Raw genomic sequence first — 13841 nt, 5'->3', positions numbered from 1 at the left:
ATAATTGTATGTTGAAATAAAGATCTTACATGTCTTTTCAATATTGTGTTTTAAAGTATTTATTAAACACCATTAAATTAAATAAAAAATAAAAAACATTTAATCATCGTATTTAGAGAAACTACTTATTATAATTCATTACAATTTACATAATTTTTTATACAATTTTGGTGTTGATAGAATTAAGTTCTGTCTTTAATTCTATTTTAACCCTTTTCCAGGCATAGTACGTTTTATATACCACGTACACAAAAAAGTGCGTGGAGAAATTATGAATGAATTTATTGATACATTTTCCATGCACTTTTTCAGCTGATAGTACGTGTCAACTCTCTAAACACTGCAAATCAGGGGAAAAATTACATTGCACTTTTCCAAAAATTACTCTCCTTAAAATCTATCGCCAAAACATCACTATTTAGGATATACGTTGGATTTTGTAAGGTACAGTGGAGCAAATCTCGACTGTAACAATTGTAAGTAATCCATTTCTTCCATTATTACACTATGATGTTGAGTTCTACATGTATCCACTGAACACGCCTACCATATATAACCGGTGGACACCCTATTTAATAATGTAAACATTGTAAAACATGGAAATAATGGACCAGTTACATTTGCCCCCCAGTCGAGATTTGTCCCGCTGTACCTTATAAAACTTTCTAGATTTGCGGGGCCTGGAAATAGGTTAAAAAAACTCTTGCAGGTTGCTATTAAGTTAAAAACTGTATAACTTACCTTAAAGCGTTCACTTGGCCTCGCCCCAAATTGCTGCCATTTTTTTAAATTGCAATGAAGTGACATTTTTACTTAGTTGCTTATCTTCTTATTTCCTACATGCAATTAAGATTACTGTTAACGAGTCACGAAATGCAGCTTGAATTAATTATTATCAATTAACTCGTTAAACGTAACTATAGTATATGTAAATATTTATTTTAATTCGATTTGGACCATTTTGGATTTCTTTCAACCCCTTTTTGCCAAGAGTGGCACTGAAACTTAGTAGTTCATGTGCTCTGCCTACCCCTTTATGGGATACTCGCTTTTTTTCGCGGCTTCTCTCGTGTTAGAAAGAGACAAAAGTAGCCTTTGTCACTCTCCATCCCTTCAACTATCTCCACTTAATAAATCACGTCAATTCGTCACTCCGTTTTGCCGTGAAAGACGGACAAACAAACAGACACACACACTTTCCCATTTATAATATTAGTATGGATGTATTTGTTTTAATACTGTAGGTACCTGTATGATTATAAACTTTTAGATTTTTAATAGGAGCGCGCTTTGAATTATTAATTTTAATAAGATTGCAAGTTTTTTAGGGGACCGAATGTATATGTTATTTTTACATATAATTGTTGCAAATAGATACACTATACGAGTATGTATCAATTCTTACTTGTCTCTGCTAGCTACATATGTATACATACATACATCGTGTATATCATTCGTGTCTTGAAAGAATCAATGCTTAATACATCTCAATGTAACAGTCAATGTAATGTAAAAATAATGACTTGAATATGTATAGTAACCAACTCCCGTATAATAAGCGTACAATAAAGCATCATTAAATCACTCATTATAATGACATAACTACTAGATTTAAATGGCAAGCCTGGTTCAACCCTATCATTAAATTACTATATCATTATCTGACAAAACATTATACTTTTAATGTATAACAAAATAAAGATTTAAGTGAATTATATATGTTGTAACTACATGTAAGTACTCTAGTTTTGGCTATGAACATAGGGTCGAACCTTATACCAATTATTAGCGAGTACCTACCATAAATGTTTAAAAACGTGAGAAAAGTGGACTTTTGCGTCGCGAATTACGAGAATAAAACAATTATCACGCAGTGGCCTTCAAATAGCGCACATCCCTGCATTGTGTCGGTTGGACTCAAATATGTATTGTATGGTACAGAATATAGGTAGGAGCGACAGCGATTTCTGAAGTTAAGGAGCGCACTATCAATTCGTCGGACGATAAAAGCCTGTCAGTTGGTCGTCCGGCGGTGAACTGAAAGCCCATTGTATGACAAGATAGAATTATTGTAAAGCAGATTGTTATGAGGCCTCTAAATACTGTATTTGTTTAGCTAATAACTAGAAAAAAAATCGTTTCTACCGTACTATGCAAAATCCTTTTAATTTTTAATTTAATACATATTATTGTACTGAATTAACAATAACTAAACTACTAACAATTAAACTAGTATATATTTAGTAAAAATATGTTTAAGACCATTTTATTGGTGCCTATGTCACTGAAGAGTAAAGTTGAATTTACTTATTGTTGGCATAATAGAAAAACATACACATTTCAAATTTTATTTACTAAACCACTTAACTTTTTGTCGATATTTATGCGCTAGTCAACTGTTTAATTATAATGCAAATGCGACCTACTTTCACCCATGGAACTCTAATTACATGTCAGAAACGAATCGTGTTCCTATTGTAATTTTTCGCCATATCATTATGGCGGGTTCTTTCTTAGAAGCTTTTTTTTTTGTTACGCAACTAAGTGGTTGTCATTAGTTTTTGCTTTTTTTTTTGTCAGTTATCTTGAACTGATTGATATTTCAACTGTAAATTTGTAAACAGGATTTAACAAATAGTCGCGTTTATGAGTTACTCAAAGACGCCTTATTTACAATTGCAGATAAAAAATATCTTCTAATGTAATGCCTAAGTATGTTCTAAATATTTTTAATCATTTGTATTTTTATCTAGATTTAAGCTTATTTTAAAATTCGTTTAACAATGGAAGTAAATAGCTATAAGTACTACTTGGTAAATAAATATTTTTAGAGATTACTTCAGTGTTTACAACTTGTACCACAATTTAAATGGAAAAATAACAATAACCTTGTACCAGCACAAGTATAGTATTGTTTGCCAGTTATCTGATGTGTACCGACTATTCAATTATATTCTCATGTGTAAACATACATATATGTACGATACCTACATATAAGTAAACATACATGTATGTATGTTTAACGCTTTATGTTTGTTTAGGCTTATTTTGTAGATTTACTTTATGATAAAACCTTTGTGGAGAAAGCCTTGAAGGCATATGTACCTATTTTAAATCTGAAATGTTTGTAAGTTTGCGCTTGGGACTTGTTTTTTGAAAAATTTGGATAAAAGTGTGCCATAACACGGGTTTGAACTTTCAGGATTTTTTACATATGGATCTAATAACACAAAATTTATCAAAAATACTTAAGTTTTAGAATTTCCTCAAAGACATAAATAAATATCTTAGTCATTTATAGCATAACTAAATTATACTTACAAAAATTCTACCTCTCGAATTGTACCTCAAATATATGAAATAATATACCTTGACCTAGTAGACAATTATTGTGTGGTACAAATTGTATTTTTTTATATTTATAAAACTGTTATTTTATTATATTACGTCGGTGGCAAACCCATTAGAAACTTGAATTATTTTGAATCACGGTTATATTGTATTCTTATTATAATGTTTTATTATATATTATCGTACCTGTTCAGTGTAACATAATAATATTAATAAAATTAAATAGCTCTAGACGGTTACATATCAAAGAAAAACATATTATTATTTATATTTTACACCTCCACGAAAGAAATTGTAAAATAAATAGAAATAATTCTATAACTAAAATAATTATTAAGCTTCAAATTATGTTATGATTATTATGTTTTGTTCTGCCTAATTCACTGATAGGGATTGGAATTTAAGGAATATTAACTAGGTATAGATTATTTTCGATAAATAAATTAATTTAATAATTACTATGAAAACGTGGACCTACTATTAAAACAGGTATAATTATGCCTATATGTATGTTACATGTCATAGTATTTCATACATTTGGGTACGACAATAATTGTTTGTATGTATCTATTATTATTTTCTTAGATTGTAGTGTTATATGGGGTTCGCCAAAATGAAACACCAAGCAGTTAATAAGTTTAATTAAAAGAGAGACGGCTTAGATATACTTAATTAATTATAATTTAATTATTATTTTCTAGTGTAGAATTTTGTATGAAGATACTAAACGAAAAATGCTCTTTTTGCCTATTTTTTACCTCTGTGGAACTCCGTCACCTTTGACGAATAACAAATCTTTCTGAAACAATATGATGTGCTCATATTAAAATTATTGTAAGAATTTAAAAACAATACCTACTTTTAAAATAACTATACTAATCGAAGTGTAACGTACTTAAGGTACAGCGGGGCAAATCTCGACTGGGGGACAATACAATACAATACAATAATTTATTAATAACACCAGTGTTACATGTCAACATCTTATAGTAGTACATTGTAGGTACTTAATTGTAGGTAAAACATTAAATTACATTTTACATTTCGCACAATTCACTCATAGGATAATAAGTATAACTGACAAATGTAACTGGTTTATTTTTTCCATGTTTTACAATGTTTGCATTATTAAATAGAGCGTCCACCAGTTATATATGGTAGGCATGTTCAGTGGATACATGTAGAACTCAACATCATAGTGTAATAACGGAAAAAATGGATTAGTTACAATTGCCCCCCAGTCGAGATTTGCCCCGCTGTACCTTATAATTTTATTATGATTAAAAATTTCCCCATGTCTTATTAGTTAAAAAAAAAGGTTTTGTACTAACAATTTACATAAGATAATAAGATAATAACCAAAATAAATAATTCTGCAATGTAAAAATTTAAACAGTTTTAGAAAGCATCAAAATATTTTAAAAATAATAACGTCACAAGTGTGTTTTTTTTTTTTTCTTTATTTCGTTTAAATATTTATTAAGAAAAAGTACACAATTTTTTTACTTTACTAAACGAATTTTTAAAGTTAAAAATCACTACACTAATGTTCTTAATACACATTTTTTAAACAAAATGATCGAAGGGAACAGCAAAATTACATATTTAAAAAAAAATAAGGCATGTCAATACTTACGGTATTTTCAAACACGCGATAAAACTCACAAAACATTAAATTATTTTATAGATTTTTTTTATAACACGTGTGAACATGTAGGTCGCCGAAACTACACTAGCGAACGTTTACGAGATAGGCTGCGTTTGCGCACGGTAGCACAGCTATGCTAGTAACAGAGGGTCCACTATTTAATTTCTTTGTAAATGACGATCCTTATTGGGAGACACAATTATTTTTATTTGGAATCTATTATGTAATTTTTAACGATCATGATGAGAAGATAAACATAATTTTGACATGTAGCAAATTTATAGTGTAATTTTTATCATAAAATAAAGAAATCTAATCTAATGATGAGTCATGGATGTTTTCTATGTATATAAGTATTTGTATATTATATATATCGTTGTCTGAGTACCTGCACCACAAGCCATCTTGAGCTTACCGTGGGGCTCAGTCAATTTGTGTAAGAATGTCCTATAATATTTATTTATTTAATCTAAAGTGAACGGAACATCTTTCATAATAGGTATAAGGTGCATTAGGGTAATTCCGAATGACAGAAATGCTTGGGTAATTCCGAAAGGGGAATCTTAATATGATGGAAATAATGGTGATTTTTTTGCGACTTTCGTAATTAGACGACTTTCGGAATTACCCTAATGCACCTTATATGTATTTATAGTGAGGTTAAAACACTATCGTTTCTCTCAGAAGTCTCAGAGCCGAAAATCTATCTTGAATAAAAACTGAAAAACGAGGTTAGAATTGGAAAATTCTAATTTTACACCATTTACCTACATTACTGGGTTTTAGACTCACAAGAAGTTATTGCGATGTCTCATGTTTTCAGGTAATATATAAAAAAAAGGTTTTGTTCCTTGTTTTTCTCTTACTCTTGAAAAAATCTTTCTTCTATTCATTTTGAACTTGCGTTAAAATAAGTATAACAATATTTTGTTTTTGAAGTAAGTATTTTCAGCAGCGAGACATAATTTATATTTTTTACTCACTACTTATTAACCCCCGACGCAAAAACGATGGGGTGTTATAAGTTTGACGTATCTGTCTGTCTGTTTGTCTGTCTGTCTGTGGCATCGTAGATCCCGAACGGATGAACCGATTTCGATTTTTTTTTGTTTGAAAGCTGAGTTAGTCGGGAGTGTTCTTAGCCATGTTTCATGAAAATCGGTCCACTATGTCGCGGTCGCGGATTAAAAAAAAAAATTGTGGTTAGATGACTTAAGCTGTGTGTTTCGCGATACAATTATTTCACCTCTACGATATAGGACGTACTCGGTAAATAACACGTTCAAAACTAACTAACTAGTTATCTGCACTCGTAATTAACCTTAAGGTACCTATTTAGCATAAGGACCGACTTGAAATATACTATCGTTTGATAACATATATTATTGTGTAAAATATTAATTCAGTTTACTTTTATTTTAAACGCTCGCTAGTCTGTCGGTGTTTTACAGGTTGCACTTCGGGGAGTGTGCTCAAGAGCTACACGAACTTATTCCACCGTCCCCATTCTACCATCGGACTCTTAGACGCACGGCCGGTCTCCATCCTTACTTGGTGGATATTCCACGAATCCGCACGAAGCGCTTTGCTTCTTCTTTTCTTATGCGCACAAGGTGTGGAATTCCTTGCCGGCGGCTATATTTCCGAGCTCATATAACCCGGCAACCTTCAAATCAAGAGTGAACAGGCATCATCTGGGCGAGCTCACTCCATCGTAGGCCACGTCTTTGCCTTTGGCTAGTCTGTGGTCAAGAGTAAGTCCATTTATAAAAAAAAAAAAACGTTAAATTTTAGGCAAGTAACTTATTCTTACGTATTGTCTTTCTTCGTATTTTTTCAAATAATAAACACTCATCGGATTTTTTTAATACAAATTTAATTTTAAAATTGTTAATTAATAACGTCCTAAGTATTTTCTTCACTAATCAAAAATCACGACACAACTAGTTTTTTAGATGTTTACTAATCCTTCATTGACATTTACCTAAGTTTGAACAAGGGCGGCTCACTCCGCGATCCTTTCGCCGCGCTACAAGTACATGCCGGCGGCCGCGAGTTCGCGGCCCATTCACTGGCGACGACCTTCGCGCGGCGCAATAAAATTCAATGTCGTCTGCACGCGTGCGGTCCGTTTGTTAATGTAGGTAAGAATTTAGAATGGCGGCGTTTTGTGAACATCAAAGGAGTGAGCCTTCTGTACTTGTACTATTATATATTCTGTGGTTTGAATAACAATTAAACCCCTCATATAGGTATCGAAAAACATGCAGGTGTGAAACATGTTACTTTTTTACTTTACCCTGTGGAAAAACACAACCGTAGCACTTAAGTACATAAGGAAAACTTTAATTAAAAACATTTACTTAAGTATTAAGTCAACATATTTTTTCAAAGTTTCACATAGTAATTATGTTGTGTTTAGTTTATAGTACAACTAACTTTTGCCCGCGGCTTCACTCGCGTTAAATTCGAAAATTGCGGAATTCTCCATACCAACTCCCACCTCCCATTTCAGGGAAGTGGGGGGTAAGAAAGAGACAAATAGTAGCCTATGTCACTCTCCATCCCTTCAACTATCTCCACTTAAAAAATCACGTCAATTCGACTCCGTTTTGCCGTGCAAGACGGACAAACAAACAGACACGTACTTTCCGGTTTGTAATATTAGTATGGATTACTACTGATTGGTATGATCTGGCTAGGCCAACGCAAACTGTAGAGGCAATTGAATCCATATACCAGATCTGAATTCTACGACACCCACCAGAGGAAAGAGGGTGGTGAAATTCTTAACTCGGCACCACGCGGGGAATAATAAATACATTATAATATATGTATGTTTTTCCTTGTAAACCCCCTTGAGGCTATAAAAACGAACAAAAGATAAGCACTCCCGTGCAAATGAAAGAGACACGGCGATGTTCATAGCTACTCGCCGAGCGGTGAGGTAGGGCATAGCGGATGATATTCCGCTTCGTGTGGTAGGGCACAGCACAGCGGATATCGTCTCGCTCGAATCTAGAGCAGAGCCCAACTGGGGTAGTACCTCCGCCTTACAGAAGACCGCAGCCAAATAGCACTAGACCCTACTCATAGTGTTGTGTTCCTGTCGGTGAGTAAGGCTGCCAGAGCTCAACGAGGGTGCGGTGTGCTGATGACAGGAGGACTTACGGAACTAACTTGTTCCGTCTATTGTCCTTTGAGTCGTCGGCAACCCGAACCCTCCTTGGAACTTGTACACTCCTTTTTGCTGTGTACTTAACACAGCAAAAGGTAATGTACAAGTTTCTAATGGGGTGGCAACGCGCATGTGACACTGTTGGTTGCAGGCGTCCATAGGTTACGGTGACCGCTTTACATCAGGCGGGCCGTATGCTTGTTTGCCACCGACGTAGTATAAAAAAAAATTGTGTCATTCTCTAATATTGTTGTCGACTATACAAACAAATAATGAAATAACGTCATTCGCATGCAGCACCTGCATTTGTATAGGTGATAAAACGTGCATAATTATGTTTAGACTAGCCTTGTTACCTAGGTTATATACAGTGTGTAAAGTTAATACGGGCGAATCTTAAGGGGCTGCACGCGGTTTTCGACGAATTTTGAGTTGAATATCCTAAAGCACCACAGATAGAATTATAAGACAAATGGCTATCGGTTCTTCAATCTGGCTGTTAACGACCGGTCTGGCCTAGCAGATAGTGACCCTGCCTGCTAAGCCGCGGTCCCGGGTTCGAATCCCGGTAAGGGCATTTATTTGTGTGATGAGCACAGATATATTTGTTCCTGAGTCATGGATGTTTTCTATGTATATTATATATATCGTTGTCTGAGTACCCACAATACAAGCTTAAAGCTTACCGTGGGGCTCAGTCAATCTGTGTAAAAAATGACCTATAAAAAAATCTTTTATCTCTATTTTTAAGAACCATATTTAAAAAAAATAAAAAATATATGGTTTTTAAACGTGTTCTTAAAACACTTTTTTCGAAATTTGATTTTAGCGAAGGGTCTTACATAAAATCGACACCGTTTGGGTATACCTTCGACTTTTCTAAAAATGCAAGGAGGGGTTGACTTTTAAACTAAACCAAAAAAACAGTTTTTGGGTCTAAAGTTGTTCAACTTTGATGTCAAATATCAAAGAAATAATGAGCTGAGAAGTAATTATAGGATACTATTTTGCTTAAAGTCGATGTTGTTAATATGATGGGCTTTAGAAATTATCATAATATCAATAGATTCAAATCGAAAGTCATTGGCGCAGGGAATTCCTTCACGATGAGTATAGATGATTATAATGATAGGACGTAAGAAATGTAATTAGATAACTTTTGAAACAAAATTAAACAAATAATTACCTACTTACTTAAAATTGAAATAAAATCTTTATCTATACAAAACAATTCAGCCCGCAATGTACTTAATGCAAACACACTCGCGTTAAACGCTCGTTGACAGTTGTCATTGATTATCATCGCAACCATGTCTGCAGTATATTGCTGTTGAGACATTTAAAAAAATATATGGGGTAGGTAAATTAACATAATTTAAAAACACCTCTTCATGATAATTTGCCCACATAACACTTACACTCTGTATAACATATATTATTTTATACAGTGTGTTACCAACAAGTGGGCTTTTTTTTTAAAGGAACGTAATCTTACATAGTTATTTAACTTAACCGTGCCCTTAATTGAAATAATAACTAAACATCTTGACTTTATAAACTTTCTAACAAAAAAATTATTGCCAGCAATGTACAGCCCACACTTGTCAAGTGAGGGCAATGACAGCTATAAGTACGAGCGATGCGAGTTATGAAATGAAATGAAATGAAATATTTATTTTCCAAGTAGGCATATCACAATGCTTAGTAACTTATTATTAATCTGTGACAATGCGCATATGAACGTCAAACAAAGCTACGCCGGCTCTAACCCTACGCCTCAGCCTCGAGAAGATTTCAGTCCCCCCTCAGTTGGAGGGGGGTATCCACTATGGGACAAGATACTATTTAAAAAGCAAAAGTATTCATCAAAAAAAAATATTAACAGACTAGGTACCTACTCTATGGAAATTAATTTCAATAATTTATACAAAGTACAAAGCTACTATGATTAATAAGAGATGTTAGAGATGTATAGAGTTAAAGTCCATCTAAAAAAAGAAAAAATATACATGATGAAGAAAAAAAAACGAACTGATACAAATAAAAGATAACTAAAATAACTTTAGAGTTGTATGACAATTAAGAAGTGCACGCGTTACATTGAATGTTGGGATTTCGGAAAATTATTATATTAATTTAAATAACTATGATTTGCTGATATGCACAAACGATTGCTAAATGACTGTATTATTTATTATTGGTTATAACGAAGGTCCGGGTGGTGGTGACACACTGTATATTGACTTATTTGTCATTGGAAATTGTGTCACGACCGTTACAATAAGGTCGCAATTTTTCCATGTGTCTCATTGTTTGTGATATTTTTAAATCATAAAGAGTTTTCTTTTTGTTTTTCTGGAATGGAATTTTCTGAACATATAGCGCTTTTTAATAGGTACCTTAACATTCATGTCTTCTATTTTTAATTGCCGTTTATTGTTATAAATATGATATTTACAAGTGTTAATTAATTGTACAAAAATTTAAATGACAGATGCATAAAAGCTTTTATCTATTGTAAACATTATAAAACTTTGTCAAAAAAACTTTGGAGGCACCTTACACTGATCAGCCCAGCCTCAAATTAATATTGCTTGAACTATGGGTACTAATCTATGATATACATACTTATACAGATAGGCTGGCAACCTGTCACTGCAATGTCACAGTTTCGTTATCTTTCAACCCCTTATATGCCAAGAGTGGCACTGAAACTTGGGTAGTTTCATGTGCTCTGCCTACCCCTTCATGGGATACAGGCGTGATTGTATGTATGTATGTATGTATACAGATAAATAGGTAATTGCATCATGTTCCTGTTTCTTGGTTGAAATTTTTACAAATTACAAATCATTTATTCAGCAAATAGGCCACAGGGGCATTTTTACACGTCATATATATATACATAACATTTAAAGTTGAACTGAAATTACAATTGATAATACTAATTCTAAGTTCTAACTAAAGTATAACGTACTTATACAATGATTAGAGATGTATAAGGTCTCTAAATGTCGAATTTCAACTAAAAACTACACATAATATTATAGAAAAGTACAAATACAAAAAAAAAGTCTAAAAAAAGAAGTCTTTCTTGTACGCGTATCTTACCTCTTCATACCCAACATTTATACACCGTGTTTTTTTTTCGTTTTCCGTTAAATTCGACACCTAGCTAGGTTCATTATCAGGAACCATCCTGTATATCACTTTTAGTTAAATTCGCAAAAAAAAATCATCATTTTCATACATAATAAATGAATTTATTAGTGTGAGAGACCCTTAAGAATAACATTCAAGTTAGTGTCAAGTGATTGACGGCACATGCCAAAACAAATAACGTTAGGAATTGGTAAAGGCTCACGAGATACACGTGTTCAGTAATTATATTTATTTTTTTAATAACTCGATAACCGTAACAGTTAAGAAGCTAGTTTCTTACAGAAATTAACTGTATTTGATCTAAAGAATCTTTCCTTAAAGTTGTATATCTCAATTTTCAATATTCCTAACAAGAACCTTCTCTTCCACAGAATAATGATGTACCGAAAGCGCCGAGACTACCAGCCTCTGTCTACGATCGGTGAAAACGTCAAATTCCTCTCTCGTCCGTACATGGAGCTGCGCAGCATGAATGGAGCCAAGACCAGGCTGCGATGAGACTTGTCTACTATTTAAACTTGTCTAAAGAAGTCAAAGACCTTGTTCTTACAGATTCTGATCTTCTTGGGTTCTTAAAAACGGATCAATAGCACACTCAATCCTGGAGGCTGATTTATGAAAGATCATTCTATTTTGTGAATTTCGTTCATTCATATCTCCTCTACTAGCTATATAAATTCTACTAATAGAATTAAAAACGAGTGGCCATGCCTTCCACAGACTTCCGAATGGCGAAATCGTCCGTTCGAGATTGAAAAATCGGTCGATTCGAATTCAATTTCAAGTAAGATGGAATGCTGACAATTCTGAGTAGGAGAAAAAGGACAAGAAAATCTAGATTTGTAAAATTAGGTTTTTAATATTTATTTTAGAAAACGTTCATTCTCTGATGTTGTCTAAAGAGCGTTTTCACATTATCCATTCCATGTCGGATCCAATAATGTGAAAACGCTCTCAAGCTATAGAAAAGGAATTAAAAGAATTAAAAACGTGTAAAATACTATAGCCATAAAAGTTGAATTAAAACAAGTGTTTGTATTCCTTTCAATGGCTAAAACTATGCCCGAAAGTAAGTATTGAAATCGAAAATAGTTATTTTCTCGTTTACTTCAAAAAAATAACAATTAGAAAAGTAGACGTTTTCGATATTCACGCTAAATGCTTCGGAGTTAATCCTATGTAGTACAGATTAAGGCACTGGTCCCACAGCGAGCTAGTAAGCTATCGGCTATAAAAACGAACAAAAGATAAGCACTCCCGTGCAAATAAAAGAGACACGGCGATTTTAATAGCTCACCGCTGGGCCAGTAACTATAAACATCGCAGTGTGTCTTTTATTTACACGGGAGTGATTATCTTTTGTTCGTTTTTATAGCCGATAGCTCATAGCTTACTAGCTCGCGTTGGGACCAGTGCCATAATGACATAGCCATACTTTGAGTTTACAAATGACGTCCAAAGTTAACTCGGTCAGACTCTAGTAAATTATAGTTAATCAACCAAAAATCTAGATCGGTGACTTTGGGTCATATCTATGACAAGAGTTCTCAATAATAGGAGATACGAGACATTAAGCCCGCTCTAGACTATGCACGCGAATTACGGCGCGGTGCCGCGAACGCGAGTGGGGATTCGATACGCAGAAAGTTCCACACTCCCGTTCGCGGCGTCGCGTGGCAAACATGGCATAGTCTGGAGCGGGATTTAGAGCCAAACGATTTTAACAGCCTCTGCGAGAGTTTAACCCTTAATTGGGCATGAGAATGTCAAAATTTAGTCAATTTTGAAACCTGTCAAAGATAGATAAAGTTTTTATGCCGTAAACGTCATTTTGGATTGCATTGACGAGGCTGTCCAAAATCTTTGCCAACTTCTCTTATCTCTAACTGTCCAAAATATCAATAACTTTTTGGATTATAACTAAAAAGTTATTAGGTGAATGTTTAAATTGAACAATCGAATCAAATTTCAATTTAATGAATAATTGTCTCCAGTGGAAAACAAACTCAGTGAGCAAAATGACATTTATCTCAAAAATTAAATTTTTAGAGTGTCATAAGACAAAAAGCTAATCGTACAAAAGTCGAAATTGTTAACAAATTAATAATTTTCTAAAATTATGCTTTTAGCTTTTTGTTTTTGTTTTGTCTACAAAAGAGTTGGAAATTTTAGATAATGGAGTGTAAAATACCAGTTCTTCAAGCGCTGTGAATGATTAACCTTGTATATATAGTTTTAATAAGTTCTAATATTCGACATGTACAGTGACCGTCTCAGTTTTATTATGTTTAATTATTTAATATTTTTCTGGTCTTATATTAATGGAAGCTCAATCTTGTTTAAAGCAATATTGTGTATACTTTATGTCAATGAAGTTTTGAAATCACGTTTTTATTCAAGTAGTGTTTGTGTTTTCTTTTTTGGGCAGTTTAAACAAGAACATAATTATGTACTCGCTTTTATATTATGAATACTATAAATTTGTGTATTTACTGAGTATAT

The 13841-nt window shown here is 33.2% G+C and overlaps 1 protein-coding gene and 1 long non-coding RNA gene across 4 annotated transcripts in view; one reads left to right on the top strand and one right to left on the bottom strand.

Moving 5' to 3' along the window:
• The window catches only part of LOC125237542 (trehalase-like), a 150348-nt gene extending 137737 nt beyond the window's left edge, over positions 1 to 12611 (top strand). For 2 of the 3 annotated variants that reach the window (XM_048144665.1, XM_048144666.1), the window contains exon 16: positions 11711 to 12611. In XM_048144665.1, the coding sequence (XP_048000622.1) occupies positions 11711 to 11837 (127 nt within the window). In that variant the 3' untranslated portion in view covers positions 11838 to 12611. The remainder of the gene's footprint in view (positions 1 to 11710) is intronic. The other variant, XM_048144667.1, reaches the window with a different exon arrangement.
• Positions 3976 to 5087, bottom strand: LOC125237543. The gene is made up of 2 exons (XR_007178343.1): positions 4988 to 5087; positions 3976 to 4150 (listed from the first exon to the last, which is right to left on the bottom strand). It is a non-coding gene; the product is annotated as an uncharacterized LOC125237543 (long non-coding RNA).
• Positions 12612 to 13841: the final 1230 nt, after the last annotated feature.

The sequence above is a fragment of the Leguminivora glycinivorella genome, chromosome 21 (assembly GCF_023078275.1).
Source record: "Leguminivora glycinivorella isolate SPB_JAAS2020 chromosome 21, LegGlyc_1.1, whole genome shotgun sequence".
Classification (NCBI taxonomy): domain Eukaryota; kingdom Metazoa; phylum Arthropoda; class Insecta; order Lepidoptera; family Tortricidae; genus Leguminivora; species Leguminivora glycinivorella.
This window is presented reverse-complemented; position numbering and strand designations above follow the sequence as displayed.